Raw genomic sequence first — 27,480 nt, forward strand, 5'->3', positions numbered from 1 at the left:
AAGACAAGCCTACACAAATCAACATATTCAATGTCGATTTGTCAGGGCGAGCCATGACTTTCGGGAAATCATCCCGAGAAGTCATTGTTTACAAAAGCTGTTACGCCCTAAATTCAGTTGTATCTAGATTTGAAAAAAAAAATCTTCCTACGTAACGTGCGTACCATAACTATCCGGTAAAAATAGTCTGCGTCATGTTTGAAAGATAAGAAAGCGTTTATTAACTTTATTTAAAATTAATCTGTTATTGAAATGCCATCTCACAAAACCTTTCCAAACATTCGCACTCTGGAAATTCCTCCATCCGGGGCCATCGTTATTCTCACGTGAGTACATGGACCCCGAAATTCAAGTGATTCATCGTCGAAAGTGTGTTCCTTATGGGCCGACAGCTTACTGTTATCCAGCATAATTTTCCACTGCGTCGAAAGTACCGTCTGTTCATCACCCAGCAAGGCAGCCTCAATCTTAACATTATCGGGAAAATTTCCCTTAAAATGATTGGTATCAACCACGATCCGGTCCACGAAACCCTTCGCGCATAGTTTGAAAATTGCCCATTCACAGCCGGGCACCTGCAGGATTCCTTTGTCGTTCGTCGTCAAGATCGCCGGTCGGTCCAGTCTCCGTGCAGTTTCCCAGCCATCTCCCATGTTGAGACCACGATTCGGTTTGATCAAGTTCCGTGGATGACCGTAGTGGGCGTTGGAAAAGCCCAGACATTGACCTCCACTTAGCATTCCAATCAAGTCAATCGCCTTCCCCTTGACAGCTGCCAAGTCCGGTTGAACTTCTCCGAAAACTCGCAGCCTCGCAATACCCCCATCCGGATACATGTTGACCCGCAGATGGGTGAATACTTCGTTGCAATTGCCAATGGTGAAGTACTGCTTCCGGGTATCTTCGTAGCCTGGTTTCAACGCAGTCATCCCGACGATCTTCGTCCATTGCTCACTTTTTAACTGAGCCATCATTTTAGAATCCTTCTCACTGCACGCAGTTCCTATCATCTCCTCACCTCGTTCCGGAATCATGTTTTCTTCGGCACTAGTCAGACGTGCCCCTTGGATCGAAAACTTTGGCGCGTAATTCCCCGTGAAATGCGCCGTATCCACCAGGATACCCTTGATGGCCGTTGGCGCCGCTAACCTTACGATACACCAATCATGACCTGCAATCCGCTTGCGGCGCGTCTCCCAACCATCCATCCACTTGCCATAGGAGGTGTACTTGTCCGGGATAAACACCGGTTCGGTATCCTTCAGCATCCATTCGGCCGGGGCAAACCAATCGTCCGTGGCGAAGCAGATTCGACCACCGCTCTGGGGGGAGATGCAAAAGTTCCGTTAGAAGTGCACAAGTTAAAGGTCAACTTTGAACAATCTTACACCCTCCGATGCCAGTTCGCTAAGCTGCACGAATGCAGGTTCCTGAAGCTTCTGTGCGCCCGACATTGTCCTTCCGAGTTCAAAGACGGCCATATACTAAACGCTAAATGATGCTGCTGCTGACGAGGAGGGCAGATGTTTTTTTGAATTACATCAGAAGTTAACAACAGATAGGAAGCGAACGAGAATCAGCTACGAAAACAATGTAGGTTACTCTGGCAAACGGTCAGTCGGACGCTGAATTGACTTGGTTATCAGTGCGGCTCGTCCGTCCAATTGCGTCTTATCGGTGGTGGCACAAGGGTAGGCTGTTGGTGTTGGACAGAATGTGAGGGGAATGTTTCATCGGTTGATGATAACTTCTTCTTTGCTACCTGTATTGATAACGTGAGTTCGCATTTGTAATGCCTATCTACGGGATGAGGTAATCTCTGTTAGACAACTTTTGCACATTGTCCATCGTCGCTTTGAACGAGGCATATGTGGTATACATAAGATCTATGATATGTTTTACTTCAGTGTATAAAAGGATCAATAAAGATAGAAGTTGAAATTACAGGCATGGATTCATAAATCTTCGTTATATGCAATAAATACCATGTATATTCCAGGATATCACAGCATAAAGGCGAAATCTTCCATAGCTCTAAGCGATCATTAAAGAGAGAACAGACGTTGAGGCTCGAACTAAATTTATGTAAAATCTAGTGTAAAGATTCCTATTCGACTTAAGCGCCATCAACTCCGACTTCCCCACTTAAAAAACCTTCTTTGACAACCTGATGCCGTTGCCCATCTTACACTAGACACCAAGTGGCGGTAGCGCCGAGTAGTAATTTTCAACCGAAACTGGTCGAAAGTGGAAAATTTATAGAGGAAATCAAGAAATGCTAGCACTACGTAACGGCAACGTTCACACTTATCTTTACACAAGTTTCTGACCGAAGTTGGACGTCTGTTCTCTGTGCTATAATGTATAGATGGGTCAACTAGCTCATTTGTTAATTTATTTGTTTATCAAAATCAACAATGCTACCCCAATTGCCGAATCAAAGCAAAGCCAAAACTGGTCATGCGACACCTAGTTTTAAGATCCGCAATTACAAACATGATGATGTACTAAAAAAGTAGAAGAGTCTGTGCCTAGGGGCACGAACGGAAGCTTGACGTAGGACCGCTAGTGGACGGAATAAATGTGAAGAGCATTTAGTTCTTTTAATTGATCAATTATCTATTATCTCAACTCTTTCCATTTTTGAATTGTAGGCGTACCAAATTTGTAGTATTTTTTTTCAAAGAGAAAGTTGATTAAGAGAATCAATCAAAATCACTTGCACCCCTGCTTCCAAATTTGGTTGCAAGATTACAACTCTAGAGAGCATTTTGTGTAATCGTTGGGGGCTTGTCGTTCTGAATATGGACAAACAAGCACAGATAAATTCTATTCCAACTCTTTACTGATGTAAGCTTGATGGCCATGAAAAGGGCCGTTTTATTGAAGAGGACATCCATGGCCACTTACGCTTGGCGTGTTTAGTGTAGGTGTCAGCATCACGGACCTCATTTTCCAGGAACACCTTCAGCACACCTCGTAGATCAGACCGGAGATACCACGGCGAGCCAGACGACCGATGGCGGTTATCTCGAAGAACTTTGCGATGACGCTTGGCGCCTCCTTTACCAGACCTTTTCCTCCTTTGCCACGACCAGTCAATTGTTGCTTGTTAGGTGTGAAGGAGTGGACTACCCACCACCTTCCTACTGCTGCTATTGCTGCCGTCCGAAGCGAAAATGAGCTAATGCCATTGACTTACTTACTTGACTTAAAATGATCTTTATTTCTTGTGTTTGTGTGGTTTACATTTATGAATTTTTCAAGTGACACAGATGCGTCTTTTCAACTTTAGTTCATTTGAGATTTTAATTATTATTTACAGTTACTAGTCCTATCAGGCCTATTTTAAAGTATGACCACCTTGGTGGGATTGGTTTGTTTTAAATTTGAAAAGGGAAACTACTTATAACTACTATTTACAACTACAACTACTATATACACCTAACCTACTATATGCAAATTGCTTATCAAAGCATGTTCTGATAAATTACATTTTTGTGCAAATTTAGTCTTAATTTCGTTAATTCTGGAATCTATTTTGGCAATGCCTGCCTCTTCGTGTAAATTTCTTATTCTAGTGTCAAAAGGACGATCAAGTACCATCCTCAGCACTCTATTCTGAGCGACCTGGATTTTGTTCCTGTGAGTCTGTGCACATGATTCCCACACCGGAGCTGCGTAGAGGATCGCAGGTGCTATGATTTGTTTGTAGACGGCCAGTTTGTTCACCTTTGAGAGGCGGGATCTACGGCAAATCAGCGGATACAGACACCTAACCAAGGCGGAACACTTGATTACGGTTTTCTCCACATGCGAGCGGAATAGAAGCTTTTCGTCAAACAACATCCCGAGATAGGTTACTTCGGCGCAGTGGCGTCGCGTAACCTCACTTTTTACCTGTTCAACAACTTTGAAAACGTTATTTAGGGTCATGTTTACATTCAAATCAGTTTCAAAAGACATAGGATCTTCTAGTTTCACTGATTTGTATCCATTGAAACCAATATTGTTTTGTTTGTTTACGTTTTGAGAGTTGTTGAACAGGTAGATTGAGGTTAGGGCGACGCCACTGCTTCGGCGGACCACTCAACCCTTGTGCCATCCATGATTACAGTACAAGATGGAGCCGGTTTCAGTTTGGGCGATTGCCGATGGAGGAACATGATCGCTTGTGTTTTGGAGGCATTCCCCCTTATTCTGCGAGTCACGTGACTCTCTCTCACCGGTGAGGTGACAATTGTCACCTCGTGTGAGGTGACTCTCCATGCAAATCAAATGGAGAGTCACCTCACACGAGGTGACTATTGTCACCTCACCGGTGAGAGAGAGTCACGTGACTCGCAGAATAGGGGGGATTGATTTTGATTTTCCACGTGGTGGCATAATCAGCAAAGGCGTTAAGGCATCGTTGAAGTTTGTTCGTTATTTCGCGAGGCATCCTTCCTTTGACGGCTATTGCGGTATCATCTGCGAACAGGAAAAACACGCAACCGTCTCCGAGGGGAGAAATGTCGGAAGTGTAAATGCTGTAAAGCAAGGGGCCCAGCAGACTGCCTTGCGGGACACCTGCTGGGATGGAAAACGTGTCGAAACGATACCTTAAACGACCTTTGCTGGAGGTAGTTACGGGTGATTTTAACCAGATGTAATGGGAAGTTGAAGTTACAAAGCTTGTATACAAGCCCATTGTGCCAGACATTATCAAACGCTTTCTCAACGTCTAACAAGGCCATGGCTGTGGACTTGGATACAGCTTTGTTACTTCGGATGTTATTCATCACCCGCACTAGCTGGTGATTGGTGGAGTGCCCCTTTCTGAAACCTAACTGTTCCGGAAGAAGAATGTTATTTTCCTCGACAAACTTGAGCAAACGATTGAGAATGAGTTTCTCGAACAATTTGCTCAGCGCTGAAAGGAGGCTGATTGGTCTGTAGCTTGAAGGCAATGTTGGATCCTTACCGGGTTTGCGGATTGGTATGATTTTTGCTATTTTCCAGATGCTTGGAAAGTAGTGCAGTTCCAAACATCTGTTAAAGATAGCAGTTAGAAGAGACTGCACTTTCATGCTGAGTCTCTTCAAGATCAAGTTGAATATACCGTCAAACCCGGGAGCCTTCATGTTCTTGGTGCATTTCAGCGCTGAGCAAATCTGTTGTACTGTAATCATATCCACCGGAGGCACGACACAAGGGGAGGCATCAAGGTTTTGAACGCATTGCGCAACCTGATCTTCGAGCGGACTTTGGATAGTCGAGCCAAGCAAATGTGATGAAGCGACATGCACGTCGATCGCATTTGCTTTCTCCTGTGGGGTAATTAAAAGCCGATCGTCATCATTTTCGACTTTGAGAGGTGGAACGGGTTTGGGATGATTTTTCAGGACCTTGGCTACCTTCCAGAATGGTCTGGAGCGGTCGTCCAGATTCTGGACAACACGTCCGAAACTTTCATTTCGGAGTGAGTCCATTCTGGAAGCAATCTGCCTGTTCAGATCGGCCATTTCACGTTTTTTGCCCAGATCTCCAGTCCTCTGAAACTGGCGTCTACGAACATTTCTCAACCGAATCAATAATTGGGTGTGGGAATCAATAGCAACAAACTTACCCCTCACAGGAACTTGTCGAACACACGCCTCGTCTGCCACGGATATGGCCTGTTGGAGTCCTTCCAACGCCCGGTCGATATCATCTACAGTGTCGAGCAGTGGATTTTCATCGATGTTGCTGTCCACCATTCGTCCGTACTACACCCAGTTGACATGGTGGTAGTCTTTACGCAGGCAGCTTCTAGCAGGAACCACGTTGACACCGACTTCAGTCACCACCGGTTGGTGGTCGGAGCTGAGATCGTTGTGCGCCCCCGGCTTGGATAGTCCTATGTTTGACAGGAAAAAGTCCAGGGTGGACGGATTTCCCGCTGGAGAGATAAAAGTTGGTTCGTCCGGAAACTGCACAGTGTACAGTCCATGTTGTGCGTGGTCGAACAATAGACATCCATTCCGGTTCCGCTGGTAGTTCCGCCAAGCTTCATGGCGGGCATTCAGGTCGCCCCAACGATGAATCGGGATCTAGTACGGGTGATGGCGGTCAGGTCGTTCTTGAATTGAGTTCCTAGTCCATTGTTGGCGGTGCACTGGCTTGGGCAGTAAACAGCGATAAACCGGACGTTTCCAGTTGGTGATTCCACCTCCACACTAACTGCCTCGATGATAGAAGTGCGGACGTGGGGCAGAGTGCAGAACTTGATTCCCTTTCTGACGATGACCGCTACACCACCCCCCCCCCTGGAGCTGGTGCGATCAAGCCGGATAATGTTGTGGTCAGGCAACCAGAAGCTGTCGCCGGACTTTAGATGGGTCTCGGTTAGAAGGCCCACGTCGATACTGTGCTTGCGGAGGAAGTCGGCAAGCTCAATCTGTTTTGCTTTTACAGAGCAAGCGTTCCAGGTAGCGATGGTTAGCGGTTTAGACACCATACTGGATGATGAACTTACCGAGCACTTGGATCTGTTCGGGTTTATTGCGGCACTTACGAAGAGCACCGGACATGTTGACGAAAATTTCCATCAGTTCATCCGCTGAGAATAGATCGGGGTTATTGTTTTGCGCTGGTGGTTGTCTCCAGAATCCAGGGGGGGATGGAGAGCTTTGGCCAGCAGAATCACCAGAAGTTGCTTGAGCAGTATGCACCCGCGAATTTGCTTGCCTTGGCTGAGGAGCACGAAGAGGCGGGAAATCCTCCGTCCGAAATGCCGGGACTTTGTCCTTCTTGCGTCCTGGTTGGTTGTTAGCTAATGCCATACAGCAGCGCTCTTTTATATCTTGTCAGGTTAAAGCAGAATGATGTGCAACCAAGTGGTATAAAAGCTATAAAGACTCCTCCCATTATGAGTAGTTTGGTATCAAGTAGCGACACTGGCTCTTTTCCTTTTGCGTACATGGCGAATGAGAACGACCCAAATTTGAGTTTAGTTCACTCATAATCGCCAAAAGTGCAGGAACTCAGCGATGAGTAAATTTGTCTCATGGTTTCCTGTGGAAAACCTAAAAAATCTGCCAGAAAATGAGGAAATTGACGAAAATGGTGGTTATCTCGAAGAATTTGCGTTTGGTTCTGAATATGGCGATGAGTGTGCAAAATATTACGCAATTCCATCCTCCCTATTCGCACGCGCCCAAGGATCGGAGGCGAATGCCTTTTCGACTTGTTACGTCTACTTACTACTATCTGACGACTGTGCTGGGGAAGCAGCATATGCATGTAGGTAATTGGTGGATTTGTTAGTTAATTCGACGCTTTTGGACAATGCTGGTCATTTACCAGTTTTTCAATAGTTTCTTGTTATCGATGCGTAGCCATATTTCTGATCGATTGGTGATAAAATTATTGAAATTGGACCAGAGGCAGCTGAGTTATTAACGTTCAAAATCTTTCTTAATTTGTTACATGTTCCATTTTCGGTTTTCACAAAGTGTACCCCATATAGAAATCAAAGACGTAGTCCTACGTCAAAAAATGTCATGCAATTTGGCAGATATCAAACGTCATTACCATTTTCACCCACTCGCCATCTGTGAGTGAATCGTCACTTTAATTTCTTCGATTATGGTTTGTTTATTAAAATAAGCTGTGGGGCACTACATTGACCCTGTTGATGTTGACAATCAAAAAAATAAATCAAGTAGATGACCCATCTTGCCTCACCTTCCTTGATCCTAGTATTCTAAGGATCTGATCCAACCTTCATCTCGTAGCTGAACCAGAGGTTGACCATTCTGTTGTGGCATCGTTTTCCCAATCTACTACTACCTCTTTATAAGAAATTCCGCCATGCTACCATAGAGGTAACTCTAAGACCACTGGGTCCCGAAGAAAATCATTATTATTTTTGGCTCACTCAGTACCAGAACAACGGTCCCAAGCAGTCCCAAGCTATTTCACTCACCCCTGCATGTTCTGCATGAATCCACACACCCCTGATGTTATCTGTCAAACTTTCATAGCGAATCAAAACAAACATAGTGTAGTAATAGAATTTCAACTAGAATAGGGTACGTTAATCGTTTGCTTGGGACCAATAGGCTACTAAAGTGGTGAGCCAATTTAAAATCGTTAGTTTCGTATTGATTGTTGATGCTACTGCATGATCGTGTATACTTTTTCTTTTTATTCTTCTTCTACATCTAGGGTTTTACGCTTCTGTGGCGAGAGTTTCGCCGGATCTCAACTGTGCTAGATGCGCTTTGTAACCGTTCACGAAATTTCGTTGAGATTTTGATCAAACTCACTGACTTATGCACCACTCTCGATTTAGATAGACCAGTGGTCGCGTTTATAACTTTGCCCGATGAATGAGAATTTCTCTCAGGGGACCTCTTGAACGGTCTCATCGCCGCCATCTTTTCGTAGTTAGCATAAAAATGTGATCACATGTAAATCTAAGCCGGTCCCGCGTCTATGGCTACTTGTTATTAGTAAAGATACCCGAGCAAAGTCTGAGATCAAATTAAAATCTAAATTTGATGTTTTGATTTCGCTGATAATGATTACTCAGGTTGCTGTCGTTTTGGTCGTTTGAACGGTTAAAATATCAAAATTGAGAGCAAAAAAATCTTCCTGTGACATCACATTGAAAACTATTTCTGCTATCAGTGAGAGCAAACTGAAAACTCAATTAGATGTTAATTTTTCCTGTTGATAACAAAATAAGTATTCAATTTGATGTTATGCTAAGGTAATGAAATTAAAATCCCAACAACACATTTTTAAAGAGCAAATGTACAGCAAAAGGAAATCAAAATTTGGTATCAAATTTGTCAATTGCTTAAACTGAAATCAAATTATGATTTCAGTTTCATGTTGGTATCAAAACTTGATTTCAATTTGCTGTCATTTTGATGCTGGACTTTGCTCGGGTAGGGTGCCACCTCCTTGGTCGTTGGTTGCTAACGGCCGATGTGCGGTATAAGAGGTGAGGAGAAAGGAAACTAGTGGACTCTTTCGTTCTCGCGTCTTCTTACGCAGCAACAGACGTGACGTCACGTCTGCTGTTGCATAAGAACACCGTCAGAATGAAAGAGTCCACTAGTTTCCTTTCTCCTCACCTCTTATACCGCACATCGGCTAACGGCAACAACTAACCTTATGGAAACGTCAAGTCCTTTAAAGCTAGAGGTATTAAGGAATTTACCAAAATCTGGATCAACAATAGAAAAGGGCCCATCAACATTTGTAAACAAACCGTTCCAAAGACATTTACTCACAAAGCGAAGGCCACCCACGCAAACCAACACCATCATCGAATAGGGAAAACTTCCACCTACACGATGATGGTGTTGGTTTGTGTGGACGGCCTTCGATTTGTAAGGAATGAGCTTTGGAACGGTTTGTTTACAAATGCTGATGGGCCCTTTTCTATTGTTGATCCAGAAATGTACAAAATATATTGCTCTAGCTCACCCACGGAACGAAACGGAAAGAGAAAAGAAGGAAGGCTTGCTCAACTACTGAGCGGAAACGGAGGTAAACGAAACATAACGTAGTGTGTGTGTTTTATTCAGCAGGGAGTAGGATTCGAAACGTACAAGAAACTAATCTTCAAATTTATCTTTTTAAACTGTATTTTAGCATTCAATCATTCGTGTTGGACTACGGATCCATGAACATGCTCTAACATAGCTGTGCAGGGTTTACTCGAAGAACCGATGGCTTGATAACTGCTGATGATAGTGGCGAAAGATGAAACTGAAATCAAACTGAACTTAAGTTAGAACGTAAGGTAATTAACGCACTTTTGTTCACCAGCCGGATTCTTAAGCGAAATGGAGGGTTAGAATAATATAGCGAGCAAGAAAATTCCTAACGACCTTTTCTCTCGAGATACCCGCAAACATTCAGGGCTGTTACAAGATTTTCAAAATTTGATCCGCGAAATCCGCGACTTCTGTAAAACTGTTTTTATTGCTTAAAAATAACATTTTTATTACTACTACATTGAATTTCAAGCTTATTGCTTATAGCATACAGTCAAGATTCCTATAGTACGTTTATTGGGGATATTTTGCTTCATCTTTATCTTCATCCTTTTCCATCTTCATATTCATTTGCGCCTGTTGTCGCACTTTCCTTTTCTGCTTCATTTTCTTTGATTTCCTCCCTATTATCTTCTCCAATTAATTGCAGACTTCGTTTCTTCTTTTGCATCGCCTGCTTTATCTTTATCTGCATCCGTGTCTTCATTGGCTTCATCAATTATTACAGCAGTTTTCCGCCGCTCCGTTTTCTTCCTACATCCTGCCATTTCCGTTCCTTTCTATCTCGCCCTTCAAAATTTCCAATAAACGTTGGTTGTGTGCAGGAACTTCAGCAACCGCTTCTCAGTATCCTTGTCGTAGCGTAACGCCGTATAAAGGCTTGTGGAATCGATTCCGTATTCCGTCCTGGCCGCTTAAAATTTCCTGTAGTGCAGAATAAACTGACGAACGCGTCAACAACGGTCCCAGAGCATTCACATGCTGGCGGAGATGTTTTCTTCAGCAGAAACTTATGCGTAAGCCTAGTATGACAGATGAGTGAGTACGCGTTGATCGGCAGAACTGTACTGATCGATCCACTTCTTCGTTTCCCTGTTGACCTCCTTCAGCTTGACATCTGTCAATTGTGCCCAACGTGCTTCTCATATTCTTTATGGCATCATTCCTTGGTACAGCGACGTTGATTGGTGAACTATTTCGTGCTTCACTGGCCAGTCGATCTGCTTCTTCGTTACCGCGGATTCTGGCATGACCAGGGATCCAACAAAGTTGGATCGGCCGTCCACGTAATAAGCGCTCGATTTCCTGGATCCACGGATGCTGCGATCTTCCACTCTCTATGGTCGAAAGATAGCTGGCCGAATCAGACAGAATGATAACACGTTCGATTGATGCTCTCGCTGCGATGACGGCCGACTAGATTGCAAAGGCCTCCGCCGAAAATACGCTACACTGTGACGGAAGACCTATTGCACGTGCTCCAACTATGTTCTCGCACTTAGAGCCATCCGTATAAATGGCCAAAGCACGATTAAACCAGTTTGCCAGCAACTCCTGCATGCTGGGACGCACTGTACGCACTGTCCCAAACAATACGCGGTTTGGGTTCATACCACTCTCGGTTGGCGAGACGTGTCCGTACAGCGATGTTTGGAAGGTCCACATCAACCGTCACCAGGCGATCGGACACTCGTTCCACAACTGGAAGATCGATGTTCCTGGAATCCTTCTCCATCAAACGAATTGCAACACGAATTATAGCTTGCAGAACCATTAGATCGAAGATCGAACGGCAATGTGCCTGCTTCAGCCATGATCGCTGGAATCGAACTGGTGACGTACGCCCCAGGCGAACCGGACGGTCCGGTTGTAGATGGGTGCAAGAGTCTGCACCATCTAATCCGTTGCTCTACTGACGAGCCTGATACCGTAGATAATTCGCGACGTGACGATTGCCGATCCGATACACAACAGATAATCGCGTTGCGGAAGTTTAACCCCGATCATCTTCAAGATCCGCAGCCTACACACTTAGATTTTTTCGCCGAGATGGGCACCACCGAGCAGCTCGGCATTTTATTTTACTGGATCTCAGTGAAAAACATGCCGAGATTCAGCTAACAAACGGGAATTTTGCCAAGATCTCAGCTAACAAACATATTTTTTGCTGAATTTCCAGCAAAATAAAATGCCGAGCTGCTCAGTGGTGCCCATCTCGGCAAAAAAATCTAAGTGTGTAGAATCGCACGTGGTTTTGACTATCTTGCAATTTAGTTTGGAGGACTGTGACCGGTCAAGCTCGACGCCAACAACGTTCAGTTGATTCGTCCTCGGAAGATATCGTTGCTGGGTTTTCGTCGGGCGTTGGGACTGCCGTAAAAAATGTTTGATTTTGACGCGGACATTTTGAAGCCGACGCTCGTCAACTTGTCGCTGTAGCCTGAAGATCTCGACACAGAAGATGCTCCTTATTCCTCCGTACCACCAACATATCGTCCGCATAGAGAAGCACGGTGACAGTATGCGGCACCACTCTGAAAATCAACTGCAACTGCAAGCAGGTCCAGATTCACAACAATTTGCCTTAGGAATCGGCAGTATTATTCCGGTTCGCCAGCTGATAGCTGTTTAGAAGCTGCAACAGTGCGATTTTAACGGATACTGGCAAACGTCGGATCGTCGGATAGCCTACCGAGTCAGGACCTGTAGAGACACTACGTCCTTTGTCGAGTGCCCACAGAAGCTCATCGTGGGTGAATTCCGTGAATATCGGAAGAAAATCCACGCGATCCCGTTCCGCTCTTTCCTTCGATGTTTGAAACAGTTGAGGATAGCTTGAGGTCGCCGATCTCTCACAGTAGTGCTTGGCCAGTTCTTCTGCTATTTCTTCCGCCTTCTCCGGATAGCCATCGGGTCGCTTGATAATCGCCTTGCTGTATTGTCGTTTGCTTCTCAGGGTGTTCATCGTCTGCCATATGTCAGCCGTTGTGCTGCTAGGTGATATATCCTCTCACGAACGTTCCTTAGCTTCCTTCACTGCCTTCTTAGTGGGTGCCTTTGCTTCCTTGAACTGCTTCAAAATCCTGCTGTTCTGCTGCGCTTCAGTGCTCTCAGAAGTTTTCCCCTCATGGATGGCAAGGCCCACTCCTTGCTGACCGACGACTACCGGTTTGAAGAAGCAGGGTGGCCTGGCGCGACCACACGATTATCCACTTTCGTCTCATGCTGGCTGATGAGCTCGCTGATGTTAACACGTAGAACACGTTTGTTGCACTGGAGGGCAGGGCAAAACATTTCGTGGGTTGACTACTGCTGAAAGTTGCTGATGACGAAGATGATGCCGGATTCCACTCGTTACTGGTCCCACTCCCGTCCCCCTGGATATCCAATCCGTGCCTGGGAAGGGGAGATTACTTTACGCTCTCCCATTCCACGTCGATTGTGGAATACCGAATAGACTCCGGTTCGGGCTACGATCATGCTTTGCTGATGTGATGATGATGACGGTGGAAATGTGTCTCGACGTTGCTGCTGACGACAACGGACTTCACCGACCGAAAACCGGGAGGAGAATTACGAGGACAATATATCCGGATGGTCCGGACCGCCTTCTTCCCCCCGAGCAGACCCTCCCAAAGTAGGAAGTGGATAAGCTACTTTCATCTCTTCTTCCCCCCAGATCGGTTACTAGAAACGATAGCGTCGGGGCGATCGAGATGCTGTGGTGGCTTGCGTTGGCGAACGACGAATTTTCGATTGTGCTGCACGGCGAATGAGAATTACCCAAATTTTAGTTTAGTTAACTCATAAATCAAATTCAGTGCAGGAACTCAGCGATGAATAAATTTGCCTCATGTTTTTCCAGGTTCGTCCAGGAAAAACATCCCGAATATGAGAAAAGTATAGATTGGATTCACTCAGTCTATTGGTACAACTGAACTGAGTGAAATTTTCTGGAAACTGATGTGTCCGGAAAGTAGTTCCGGAATAGAAAGATAGTTTGATAAATACTAGAGATGTTTCTTTATTCAAGGTCTAACGTATCATGCCTCAATACTTGTCAGTTGCACCGTTTATATAGTGTTCCAGTGATTGCTATGATCCAACATTTCCCCCTTAAGGTTTTGTCATCCAGTAGGGTTTGAAACGGGCCGGAAGTTGAATCATATGCCGTCCTCTCTCCAAGAGTGGAGTTCCCGGATGGGCTGCCTCCTCAATTGCATCTGTTGGTTCTGGATCGTCAATACCTTCAGATTCAGCGTCTAATGCTGGATTGGAGAAATCTGAATCCGTTAACTCCAGAATTTCTGAGTCGTCCAAAAGTTGTTCCTCTAAACGCGGTGTTGCTGCAGGTTCTTCTGGAGGAATGACTGTTGCTGGAACGGTCAATCCAAACTCGTCGAAGAAAACCGAAAGTGGCGTCGAATGTTCTGATGGACTGGTTTCTTGAACTCGACTCTTTAGCTGGTTAGCATGCAATTGGATCAACCTATGCCTATCTGCGAGAAAACCGTTGTAACGACCATCGCTGGTTTCTATTGCCAAGAATTTGCTTGATGAACCTTGGCATACACCAAATCGCCATGCTGGAAACTCTTCTTAAATGCGCCGTGTTTCCTGTTGAAAGCGTCGTTCTGCTTTTGTCTGTCTCTGGATGTGGTGGTGTGCTTACTAGGCAGCAGCAGCGAAGAGACGATGCGTATCGACCTACCCAACATCATTTCAGCAGGGAATTTTCTGCCGAGATCGCTTGTTGGAGTTGAGCGATATACTTGCAGGAATGTTTGCAACCCGAACGAATTTTCCCGAAGGCTTCTTTTCACGGTGTCCACAAATCTGTCAGCCAAACCGTTGAATTGTGGATGGTAAGGTGGGGTGTGTTGGTAATAAGTGTGTGCCCAATCGATGTTTTTCACGTTTGACAGCTTTGCTGACGCAGCCAACTACGATGCGTGCATCGACCGACATCAGCCGTTTTGTAGGCTGATGCAATTCGTTCGTTACTGTACTACCGGAAGAGAAAGACGTTCAATAAAATTTCTTTTAAGTTGTTCATTAAACCAGTTATTATCGAATCAATTCCTTCAATTTCCTTGCAAGTCAACAGGTTATGGGCCCAGTTGCGCGGCGCGAGTTTTATAAAGTGGTTTGATCGCGAATCGAATCGAAAAGTGTGGTAGATTTTTTTTGCCATCCGTTCGGAGTCCATTGTGTGTTGGCGAACAAAATGGCGGAAGCGAAAATCCTAATGGAGCGGTTGAATAACTTCAACTGGAGTAGTTGAAAGTTCCGAATGGAGCTACTGTTGTTGAAGGAGGAACTCCTTGAAGTGGTATCGTCGGCAAAGCCGGATGCGCCTACAGCGGACTGGACTACAAAGGATGGTAAGGCTAGGGCCACAATTGGTTTGGCTCTTGATAACAACCAGTTATGTCACGTCATGGGAGCCACAGCTGCAAACGAAATGTGGCTAGCGTTGAAAAATTATCACGAGCGGGGATCCCTATGTAACAAGATTCACGTTCTTCGGCGATTGTGTTCCTTACACTTGACAAAGGGAGGTAACATGTCGGAGCATCTCATGGAAGCGACCGAACTCGTACATCGTTTAAGCCTGGTACGCAGCTGAAAAGTAATGACGTTTTTATGTGCTACCGGATAGGACACGGAATGCAAAAGAAATTACTTTTCCTCAGCATTTCTTGACCCAGTACGCAGTTCAAAAGAAATCGGTAAAGGAAAGATCGATTACATTAGTATCGTGATCGACATGAAGGTGGCGCATTCTGAATGCAATTTCACTTTCCTTGCGGAATAATGGTCTGATCAATTATTCCGTTAGGTAATGTTGCCGTTTATTGCAAAACTGATGTTTTGGATGCATTTAAACAACATAAACACTAATAAGTGTTGATTTTACAATTTGACGACATCTCGCTATAATCTCAAAATTTAGCAGACTATAGCTGTCAAATTTTCTTTTGGGAAAAATCCTCAAAAATTACTTTTCCGTTTTCTTTTCAGCTGCGTACCAGGCTTTAACTGGTATGGGTGAGAAACTGGAGGATCATTGGATTATCGCCATCATTCTGTCGAGTCTTCCGGAGAACTATAACGCGCTGATTACGGCACTGGAAAGCCGTCCCGTCGAAGAGCTCAAGCTAGAGTATGTAAAGGGCAAACTGCTTGACGAGTGGAGGCGGCGGTGCGAAAATAATACGTTGAACAAGGTGTTGAAAGTGTCGACCCGCAGTGACGATAAGATGAAGAATAAAGTGTGTCATTATTGCAAGCAAGAGGGACATTTTAGAAGGGATTGTCCCAAAGCAAACAAGGAGCCGCAAGAAAAGCAAAAGTACTCCCAGGAAAAGTCGCAGAAGGTGAAAGTGTCAGTGACGAAAAAGGAAGAAAAAGACTTCGAAGTGTGTTTTTCAACGACGAGCCTTGAAGAAAACTGTTACAATGCTAATGCAGAAGAGTCTGGAAGTGATAAGTGGATCCTGGATTCCGGATGTACGAAGCATATGACAGGTCGAGTGGATTTCCTGAGTGCGTTGGTGGATTCTAGCGAAAGCGTCTGTCTGGCGGATGAAAAAAAATTTCAGCTAAAAGTATGGGCTCCTGCAAGCTGACTGTGATGGCAGAAAACGGTGAATCGAAAATCATATGCATTAAAAATGTCCTGTTTGTTCCTGGCTTGGCTGGAAACCTCTTATCCGTGAGTCGGATCGTCGACGAAGGTTTTCTGGTGAGCTTTAACTCGGCAGATGTCAGATATCAATACTGTATTAAGCAGGTAGTTCAGCAGTCGGTTTTGTCAGCGGTGGGACATTCAGACTTGTGCCAGCATCTTTGGCATCGGCGTCTAGGTCACCGGCACCCGGATTCAGTGAAGCGAATTTTGAGTGAAGGAATGGGAACGGACTTGAAGGTAACCGACTGCGGCATACGATCGGTGTGCGGTGTGTGCTGTGAGGGGATGTTGGCCAGGGCGCCATTTCCAAAATCGCGATCAAAGTCACAAGAAATTCTTGATGTGGTGCACTCCTACCTTTGTGGTGCTATGGAGGTCGCTACTCCGAGTGGCAACGTCTACGTCATGACGATGATAGATGACTACAGTAAATACACAGTCGTCTATCTGCTGAAGGCAAAATCTGAAGCTTTTCATAAGAATCGTCATTATGTCAGTTTGGTGCAGAACATGTTCGGTAGAAAGCCGAAAGTTTTGCGAACGGATGGTGGAGGCGAATATTCGAGCACGAGACTTAAAATGTTCCTACTGGAGAATGGAATCACACTTCAACAAGCAGCGCCGTACAGTCCACAGCAGAACGGCAAGTCGGAGAGAGCTAACCGTACGTTGATGGAAATGACACGTTGTCTATTGTCCGAAGCAAAAATGGAGAAGAAGTACTGGGGTGAGGCGGTGATGACGGCATGCTACATCTGTAACCGTCTTCCATCTGCTACAATGGAATACACTCCCTTCGAGTTGTGGCATGGGCGACAGCCTAAATTCAACCATATGTTTGGTTCGACTGCTTGGGTGCGCTGAAACCAGTTATTATCGAATCAATTCCTTCAATTTCCTCGCAAGTCAACAGGGTGCGGATGTGCCGAATACCGAGATTGGTGCAGAATACTTGGAATCCGTGTCCTGAAAATTGAGTGCCATTGTCGGATACTATTATCTCGGGTACACCAAACGTAGCAAATGACTGGTTTTGGTGGCTTTCGCTGTTGTCGATTTGGTTACGTGCATCTCAGGCCACTTGGAGTGCGGGTCGACTACCACCAGAAAGTAGACACCATCTACATGAATCCGGGACCAGGGTTTACTTGGAATGGGCCACGATTCTAGTATCGTTTTCGTCGGAGCTTTACCAGTTGTGGAACATGGTGCGCAGCGTTTGACGAATTCCTCGATCTCGTTATCCACACCGGGCCAGTATACAAAGCTTCTTGCTATTGCCTTCATACGAACCATAACTGGATGACCACGGTGGAATTGTTGCAGGATTCTTTGTCGAAACATGTTGGGAACGACCACTCTATCACCGAACAACACGCAGCCGTCGATTACAATGAGTGATTCTCGTCTGTTGTAGTAGGGTTGAACTTCAGCATCGAAGAGAGTTTTTTGGGCCAACCATCATGGATATGCTTTGCAACGGTTTGAAGAGTGCTGCCTTTCAAAATGCTGCGAAAGAAACTGGTACTTTTTCCGTTGTGTCTGCCAGGATGCTTACCAAATCTTCTTCCATGGTGAGTGCTGCAATCACAAATTCTTCCTCTGGTGGATTGGTTCGGTCGATGAGCCGGGATAACATCAAATCTGCGTGGTCGGTCAATGACTTGTGGTCGGTCAACAATGTGAAATGTCGTCCGAGCAAATACTTATGGAACTTCGTCAATGCGTAGACTAACGCAAGTCCTTCCTTTTCACGTTGTTCATAATTACGTTGTTCGGGTGCAGGTGTCATCGAAGTGTGTTGCACAGCCTTTATGATGCTATCGGGAAACTGGTGAAAGCTTACTGCACCGATGCCAGTGCTTGAGGCGTCTGCTGCCACGATGATCGGCAGCTTGGCGTCGTAGTGCGTCAACAAAAATTTTGATTGAAGAACTGTCTTGAACTTTTCGAAAGTTTGCTGACACTCGGATGTCCATTTCCATTTCGTTTATTTCTTGAGAAGCTTGTCGATGGGATAGCGCAATTTTTGTACTGCCCATAATCGCATAACAGTCCCATATGGATAGGAAATCAAGCAAAGATGGGACTGATATGCGATTATGGGCAGTGTAGGTTGCGCACGAATCTTCCGTAGAAGTTGACCGCGCCCAGAAAAGATCGCAGCTCAGTGACGTTGGTTGGAGGTGGCATTGTCGGTCCACGATGTGTCCCAAGTAGCGGATTTGCGACTGGAAGAAGCTACACTTCTCTGCCTTGACGTGGAATCCATACTCCTTGATGCTGCATGCGACTCCAATCGTCGATGAAAGAGCGGACGCCAGGTATTCCCGCAATCATTCCATCAACCAGTCGTTGGAATGCCTCCGGTGCAGACTTCACCCCTGGAGCGAAGCGATTGAACCGGAATAAACTCCGATGCGTATTGATGGTGAGCAGCTTTTTTATATCGGCATCGACCACGAGCTGCAAGTATGCATCGGAGAGGTCAATGGTGCTGAATACGGAACTGCCATTGAGTTGGGCGAAAATTTCCTCCGGAGTGGGAAGCGGGTAGTGATTAGCTTCTAACGCCGCATTGAGTCCTGTTGAATAGTCCGCACAGATACGAACCCGGCCGTTTGGTTTACGTACAGCCACGATTGGGGCAGCTCACTCAGAGAAATGCATGATACCCAATGATTCCAACCGTGTAATTTCAGCATCGTCCAATGGAATTGTGTTGAAAAGAACTGGCCGCTTGGGACAGAACACAGGTTGAGCATTAGGTTTGAGGATAAGCTTTACCTTTAGGTTCTTGCAATGTCCTAGTGAATCGTTGAACACATCTGCGTGCTTGGCCTGGAATTCTCGTACTTGCTGATCGATTGGTTTTTGGGGTTCGATCCAGTCGATGCCTAGCAGGTTCAGATTAGCAGCCGTTGTGACGAAGCATCTTCCTTGTGAAGTTTTGCCGTTGATTCTCACTTCGCACCCGAACTCACCCATCAAATGGAGCGGCTTGCCTGACGCGTTCGTTGCTTCAATGGTTGGTTTGCCCAGATAGTTCCAGGTTTGCTTCGAGATTACCGTGATGTCGCTCGCTGTGTCCAGTTGTAGCTTGGTTTCCACGCCGTTGATGAATGTTGGCACGAACTTTCGCTTGCTTGAGTGTTGAGCGATGTGATTGACGATGTATACGCCTCGGAATTTTGCCTTGTAGGGTTTGCTTGATTTTTCCTTTGTGTTGTCCTTATTTTTGACGGCTAAGACCGCTCACACAGACCATCTCGCCAAGGGTTTGCTTGATTTGTTCGACGACTAACGTATCATGCCTCAATACTTGTCAATTGAACCGTTTATATAGTGTTCCAGTGATTGCTATGATCCAACAGAAACCATGAGGCAAATTTACTCATTGCTGAGTTCCTGCACCTTTGGCGGTTATGAGTGAACTAAACTCAAATTTGAGTCGTTCTCATTCGCCGTGTGGGTGTGTTGTGTAGTCGTAAGTGGTGGTATTATGGTAGGTTTGTAGGCACAATATCGTTCTGCTGCTTCAAAATCAACCGCAGAGGAGGATTCACCATCAACGGGTTGGGGTAAGACGTCCCGGACGGATCCTCCAGCCTGCTGCGGTCTCTCCAGTGAGAATGAAGGGGCTACTACACTTTCCCTCCCTTCAAATAGATCGTTGTCGCTGTCCGGTTCGCTTGTCAGGTGACCCAGCAAACCATAAATCGTAAAAGAATGTTCAAATCAAGTCGTATATACACGCATATTAAATTAGAATTGCATATAACGGCAGCCAATATTGCATCAAGTTGTAAAAAGATTACATATAACGATTTTTTTATGATTGAAATAAAACTTTTTTCCCTAGTTGCATAAATCACCGTATTTGTCCACCCGAAATCATATTGCGAGAAGTTGATGAACATTACATATAGATACACATGAAGTTATTTTATATTGCATATCTGTCTGTTTTTATTTATTTGATTGTGGAATCATTGTTCTATCTACGATTAAAAACAAATATTCGGAAAATCAGGAAAATCAGGCGGAGTATGAATACATTTGTTTTAAAAAATAAGTTGACGCGAATCCGCAAGAGTGGAACGTACAGTCGCTTGCTTCAAAAGCATAAAAAAAGGATCATCCCTCAGATTTCTCAAAATAATTCGGATAAAAATAACGATGTGGACCAACAGCATTATTCTAGTTCATTGATTTCTTCTTCTGCTTCTGTCACCTCTGAAGAATTTAATGAGGCCACGGAAGCTTTGGATAATGAAATGAATACTCACGGTATGGATGATTCGAAAGAAATTTTAGAAGATATAGTTGAAAATGAACGATACCAAGGTAAAACCAAATTTTACTAAAAGCAATTTAACGATTTAAAAAAAAACTGTACTTTCATTCTTAGGATCACTTCAATCGGAACTCTTTTTGTATCCAGCTCATGGGTGCTGCCAGAACCTGAAATCGGCCGTTTTCTATAAACTGCGCAACTCCGTACATCTGAAAGATTTGTTTTTGTTTTTAGTTTATTTAAGAGGATAAAGTTTTAATTCAACTTACTGTGATTAATCGACGAGAAGAAGTAGCTGTTCGATGTGATGAGGGCAGTGTAGTGGAAAACGAATGTTTATTTACATTTACCGATCACTACTGATGAAGTGCCAGAGTAGCCAGTTTTGTTATTTTGATATCATTCTTAAAGTTTATAATGTAACACATTTCCCTTTACATAATAGTGAAGTGAATTGCAATAATCAACCAAAACTGTTTTTTATTGAAACTGAAATTTCTTATCACATAATAATCTATGAAAATGGAGTAATAATTGGTGTGACGAATTTGTACTATTGCTAGTATCCACTGGTTTGGGAACATTGATTAAAAAGCATTTTGCTGCTGTTCCTTAATCATTTAGCGGTCCATTTAATGATCGTAGCAGTGTCCTAATAATCACATATGTTATGATGTAATTGGGAATGCATCGTATTTCGATCAAAACAATGTCGTATAGCGTTACTGGCATATAAAATTATAATAAACTCAACAACAGTCTTATAAGATGTTGAACTTAATCTAGAATCTAATGATTTTGTAAGATAGACAAAAATTCGTTGATTGACCAATATGTATATGGACTAATGGATAAGTAGCTGCCATGCAGATATGAAGACACCAGGATCGAGGCTAATGTAACCAGGTATGCGTTGAGTTATTTAAAAAGTATGTGTTCAAACCAATTATCATTGTTTGAACATAAATAGAAGCACCCTACCACCAAACATGTTCCACACGAAATCGTACTTCACCTACTCTCACACACAGCTCTCACGATCCTCTCTTATCAGCTAATCTCCTTTCCACGAGTAGATTGTAGGTACGAGTGAACAGCTGATAGGGGCAATAAATTAGTTATCCACCAATCGCGCGCGTATACAGATGTTTTTTATCATTATTCCTGTGACCTTTTTTTGAAGAAGAATAAATTCAGTTCCCGTTGCAAATAACCGCAATTAATTAAAGTGTAAGGTCCGAAATCCGATCAATTTGTGATCCTGTGCGAACATTTTTGGTCCTTCGAACCGGATTTCGGGGACTTTTCACCTGAAAAAGGACCGATTCAGTGCGTGTGATCACGAAGATAAAGAACAGTGATTTATGGAAAAAGTGTTTTTCATACGTGGTCTGCAGTTTTTTTGAAGAGCAGTGACCCTAACGTAACACAAGTGCCGTGTGATGGCGACGGTAGCTGCGGTATAAAAAGTGTGACGATAGCAGTGAAGAATAGACAGGCGATATTAGGCAGTTTGCTGCACGTTCCTGCACCAGTTGAGGAGAACAACAATACACACCAATAGCACCGAGACGACCGACACAGCTGGAAACGGGGAAGTACTAGTTGCATGATCTGTGATGGTTTGTGGTGGTTTTGCATGTAACCGCCGGAGTCAAACTGCATGTAATTGAACAGTGGTAAATAAATTGAAATTTCGATTATTTCTGAGTGTTTTTCTCCATTGGGATCGAGCCTTGGCAGTATCTGCAATTTTCTCCACGGAATTGGACGGTTGGTCTTGCAATTGTTGGCTTTTTCTCCTGTTGGTTGTTGTCTGTTTGGTTTCTCCACTCGCTGTTGTCAATCTTCACAGTTTTATCCAAAGCTTCGCGAGATCGCGCGGGACGTTGAGTCGATGAGGAGTTTATTGTGAATAAAAAGTGCACAGTGGAAGTGATAGTATCGGTGGCAGTGAAGTGTCCTATTCAATTTCTTAGTAATTAGTGCTGTTAGTGAGTAGTGAACATGACTAACGATCTTCGTGAACTTCAGAAGCAGGAAAGGAACATTCGGAGGACTCTCGATGGTATGCAGTATTTCGTAGATCATTATGAAGAGGAGCAGAGTGATCAGGTGGAAATCCGCTTGCAAAGATTGGAGGAGGTGTTCAAGGAATTCCACACAGTCCGTCGAAGAATTGAGTTGTTGACGGATGACATTGTTCCTGCAGAAGAAACTGAAATCAAGATATCCAAGGAACAACATCAAGTTCGCATAGATGCTGTGAAGAAGGCGAGAGAGGAAGAAAACGTGCAGATCGTTATGAAGATTGAAAACAGCTACTACAACTTGAAGGCTGCTCTTTCAAGGTTAATGCCGAAGCCTGATCTTGTTGGAGTTAGACCTGATGCCCGACCAGTACCGCAAGCCGTTCCAGCCAATGGTTCGAGAGTAAAATTGCCTGAAATAAGACTGCCGAACTTTAGTGGACAACTCATGGAGTGGGTCACCTTCCGAGACACTTTCCGTAGCTTGATACACAATAACCAACAGTTGACAGCTGTGGATAAGTTCTCGTACCTACGATCTTCACTGACGGGCGAAGCTCTACAAGAGATCAACTCGGTGGAGATGTCCGAAGTAAATTACGAGGTAGCTTGGACAACACTGGAACGGAGGTACGAAAACAAAAAGTTAATCGTCAAGGCCCATTTGGATTCCTTGTTTGCGGTAGAAGTTATGAAGAAGGAGAGTTACGAATCACTGAGTAAGCTGGTTGGTGATTTCGAGAAACACTTGTTGATGCTGCAGAAAATCGGAGAGGAGACCGCCAATTGAAGCACCATATTAGTACACATGGTTTGCTCGCGCTTAGATTCCGCTACTCTTCGACACTGGGAGACACATCACAACTCGAAAGAGGTTCCCACATACACGAACCTAATCCAGTTTCTGCGCGGACACTGTTCCGTACTACAATCAGTCGCTCCCGTGAAGTCCATCCCAGTCCAGGAGAAACGGCCCAAGCTTGGAGTGAGTAATTCTGCAGTTCAATCGTGGAACAAGTGCGCATTTTGTGGAGAGGCATTCCATTCTGCATTCCGCTGCATCAAGTTCCTGAAACTGAAGGTTCCCGAACGCTACGACATGGCACGACGAAACAAATTATGCCTCAACTGCTTATCAGCAGGACATCAGTCGAAGTCGTGCGTCAAGGGGTCCTGCCACCATTGCCAACAGAAACATCATTCCCTGTTGCACAATGACTCAAATCAGTCTGTCAAATCCTCCGTCTCGTCGCAAGCGAAATCTTCATCAGCGAACCAACAGCAACACCAGACACAATCACACACTCAAGGCCAGTCTATACCCAACCAAACCACTCAACCTTCCACAAGCGCTCTCCCTATTACACTCTCGCAGAACACTAAACCACTGTTCACCACAAACCAGACATGCACTAGTCAGAACACAATTTCACTGTCAATCAGTAACCAAAACCGTACTCGAGACGTACTGCTATCCACTGCTGTGGTGTGCGTTAAAAATCAGTACGGAGTGACACGACTAGCCAGAGCTTTACTAGATTCGTGTTCGCAATATTGCTTTATGAGCACCAATTTCTGTCAAAGGTTAAAACTTCAAGGATTCCCGGATTATTTGGCGGTCCAAGGAATTGGAGGATCAAAATCCATATCGCGAAGGATGGTCAAGGCATTCATCTCTCCCCGATCTGGTGATATTTCGTCGTATACCGAAAACATGCCGTTCTATGTGCTACCAGAGTTGACAGCAACACTTCCCGTTCGAAAGGTCAGCACCGGTCAATGGATTCTTCCTAGCAGCATCGTGTTGGCAGACCCGCAGTTCAGTGATCCAGGACCCATCGATATCATCATTGGAGCGGAGTATTACTTTGATCTCCTTACCGATGGGCGCAACAAGATATCGAAAACCGGCCCAACTCTGCAGAACACCGTCTTTGGCTGGGTCGTGTCTGGTCCCATTCCAAATCAACCAGTAAATCCGCCTCAAGCAGTGTCATATTCATGTACACTAGCGGACATCCAAGACCAGTTAGCACGATTTTGGGAGCTGGAATCCTGCAAATCCAGCAGCATCCATTCTGTGGAAGAGTCATCGTGCGAAGCTGTTTTCGACGAAACAACAACACGGGACAGCAGTGGAAGATTTGTAGTGTCCCTACCGAAGAAGGAGTTCGTGATGCAGCAGCTTGGAGAATCTGAACTAATCGCTACTAAACGTTTTCTCGCCCTGGAAAGACGCTTGGAAGCAAATCCAGATCTGAAAGCTCAGTACCAGGATTTTATTCACGAGTACGAGCGGTTAGGCCATATGAAGCAAGTGGACATCAACGATTCAGATTTCCCGATATACTTTCTCCCACACCACGCTGTATTTAAGCCGGACAGCACCACCACAAAACTGCGTGTGGTGTTCGATGCGTCTTGCAAAACTTCCATGGGCGTTTCCCTGAACGATGCGCTAATGGTCGGTCCAGTCGTGCAAGACGATCTTTTATCAATTCAGCTCCGTTTCCGCCTCCATCGAATAGCAGTTGTTGCAGACGTCGAGAAGTTGTACCGAATGATACTGGTGTACCTGTTGGATCAACGACTTCAATGCATCTTGTGGAGAAACTCACCGAACGAGCCAATTCGTATCTACCAGTTGACTACAGTCACATACGGGACAGCGTGCGCACCTTACTTAGCTACCAAGTGTTTGCAACGTCTAGCAGAGCTTGAGTCCGACAAGTATCCCGTTGCAGCGAAGGCGATGAAGAATGATTTTTACGTCGATGACATGTTGACTGGAGCCGATGACATCGAAGCCATTATCCGTTTGGTGAAGGAAATGGTTGAGCTAACCTCCTCGGGTGGATTTAACTTGAGAAAGTGGAATTCCAACTCCAGTGCTCTTCTGGCTGAGTTACCAACTCATCTCGTAGATGATCAATCTGCCTTGGACCTTGATATGTCGAACGCTCCTGTCAAAACATTAGGTCTGCTGTGGAATACGAGCACTGATTGCTTCCTATTTCGGTCACCCGTCTGGAATGCAGATGCAGTTATTACCAAACGAGTTGTACTTGCGGACACGGCTCGATTATTCGATCCTCTTGGCCTGGTGGGACCAGTCGTCATCATTGCGAAGATGTTCGTGCAAGATTTATGGAGACAGAAGAGTGACTGGGATGAATCGCTACCAGAAGCAATGCAGAACTTCTGGATCGAATACAGGAGAAATCTCTCGGCTTTAGATTCGCTTTCGATTCCTCGGTGGGTGGCGTTCTGCACGGACCTTGCTTCAATTCAAATTCACGGCTTTTGCGATGCGTCCAAGAAAGCCTACGGAGCATGTCTGTACCTCCGGAGTACCACATTCAACGGATCAGTGGAAGTTCGTCTCATCACAGCGAAATCCAAAGTTGCACCTCTAGAGGATCTCAAGCGGAAGAAAAGGGAACAAACTACACCACGACTGGAATTGTCAGGCGCGCTACTCCTCAGTCATCTGTACGAGAAGTTCGTGAGCAGTACCGGTATCCACCACACAGCTCACTTTTGGACCGATTCTACGATCGTGATGTACTGGTTGTCATCCTTGCCATCGAGATGGCAGATGTTCGTGGCGAATCGAGTGTCTGAAATCCAGCACATTACAAAGGGAAGTTCCTGGAAGCATGTAGCCGGTGCAGACAATCCGGCCGACATTATCTCTCGAGGAATGATTCCAGCCCAGTTACAGTATGAAAAGCTGTGGTTCGAAGGTCCTCTGTGGCTTCGCCAAGATGCTAGTATATGGCCGTCGAATGTTCCAGAAGAAGAAGTTGATCAAGCACTCCTGGAGGAAAGAAAGATCGTTGCACTGCCAGCAACATCGGAACCAGTCAGTGAAATATTCAGCCTTCGTTCGTCGCTCTTTATCTTGGTCCGATTGATCGCAAGAATACGCCGTTTCGTCCATAATACACAGCATAGAGATGAGAGGCGTACTGCTTTCCTGTCGTATCCTGAGCATGAAGAAGCACTAGCAGTCCTGGTTCGACTGGCACAACGAGAATCGTTTCCGATGGAATTCGCTGCATTGGAGAAAGGAAAGTCTATCAGCCAGTCGTCAAAGTTGAACAAGCTCAACCCTATCTTCATCGATGGAGTATTACGTGTAGGAGGTCGATTAGCAAAGGCACCAGTATCAGCAAGTCGGAAGCATCCGATAATCCTGTGTCACCGTCATCCGTTGGCCAAGTTGGTCCTAGACTATTATCATCGCAAGAACTTCCATTCTGGGATGCAGCTGCTTGTGTCCACAGTGCGGGAGCGATTCTGGGTAACACGCATCAGAAGCCTAGCCAACACTGTCATTCATGAATGCGTCCAGTGCTTCCGTAACAGACCGAAGGTTTTGGATCAGCTAATGGCTGACCTTCCATCCGAACGTGTATCTCCAGCGCCACCATTCCTGAACGTAGGCGTGGATTACTGCGGACCGTTCCTGATTAGCTATCCAATCCGCAGATCCTTCCCTAGGAAACACTTTGTCGCAATCTTCGTCTGCCTTGTAACGAAGGCAGTCCATCTTGAACTGGTGAGCGATTTGACCAGTGAAGCCTTTCTTGCTGCCTTCAAACGATTTGTGGCACGCAGGGGAAGACCAGCCCTAGTCATGTGCGACAATGCCCTGAACTTTGTTGGAGCCAAGCGTCAGTTGGATGAATTACGGCAGTTATTCATGGATCAAGGATTCCACGATTCTGTTGCACGCGGAGCAGTAGAGGAAGGAATAGAGTTTCGATTCATTCCGGCAAGATCTCCCAATTTCGGCGGCTTATGGGAAGCCGCGGTGAAATCGTTCAAAGGGCATTTCAAGCGCACTATCGGCGACAGAGTGCTCCAGCATGACGAAATGTCTACAGTGTTGCCACAAATAGAAGCCATCCTGAATTC

General features: G+C 45.1%; 3 protein-coding genes across 3 annotated transcripts; 2 read left to right on the top strand and 1 right to left on the bottom strand.

Annotated features, from left to right (window-relative positions):
• Nucleotides 1–240: 240 nt before the first annotated feature.
• On the bottom strand, nt 241–1,503 carry LOC135699148 (allantoicase-like). Its single transcript, XM_065219365.1, has 2 exons — nt 1,389–1,503; nt 241–1,322 (listed from the first exon to the last, which is right to left on the bottom strand). Exons 1-2 carry the CDS (start codon nt 1,479–1,481, stop codon nt 261–263), a joined length of 1,155 nt encoding a protein of 384 aa, XP_065075437.1. The 5' UTR covers nt 1,482–1,503; the 3' UTR covers nt 241–260.
• Nucleotides 1,504–22,534: 21,031 nt separating this feature from the next.
• LOC135699175 (uncharacterized) lies at nt 22,535–23,347 on the top strand. The gene has a single exon (XM_065219400.1). It carries the CDS (start codon nt 22,535–22,537, stop codon nt 23,345–23,347), a length of 813 nt encoding a protein of 270 aa, XP_065075472.1.
• Nucleotides 23,348–24,214: 867 nt separating this feature from the next.
• Nucleotides 24,215–27,376, top strand: LOC135699176 (uncharacterized; the record flags this gene model as incomplete). The annotated part of the gene is made up of 1 exon (XM_065219402.1): nt 24,215–27,376. A coding segment is annotated over exon 1 (3,162 nt), but the record flags the coding sequence as incomplete, so codon positions are not given.
• Nucleotides 27,377–27,480: the final 104 nt, after the last annotated feature.

Source organism: Ochlerotatus camptorhynchus, unplaced genomic scaffold, assembly GCF_037179485.1.
Source record: "Ochlerotatus camptorhynchus isolate MF236.1 unplaced genomic scaffold, CSIRO-AGI_Acam_v1.1 ptg000103l, whole genome shotgun sequence".
Taxonomy (NCBI): domain Eukaryota; kingdom Metazoa; phylum Arthropoda; class Insecta; order Diptera; family Culicidae; genus Ochlerotatus; species Ochlerotatus camptorhynchus.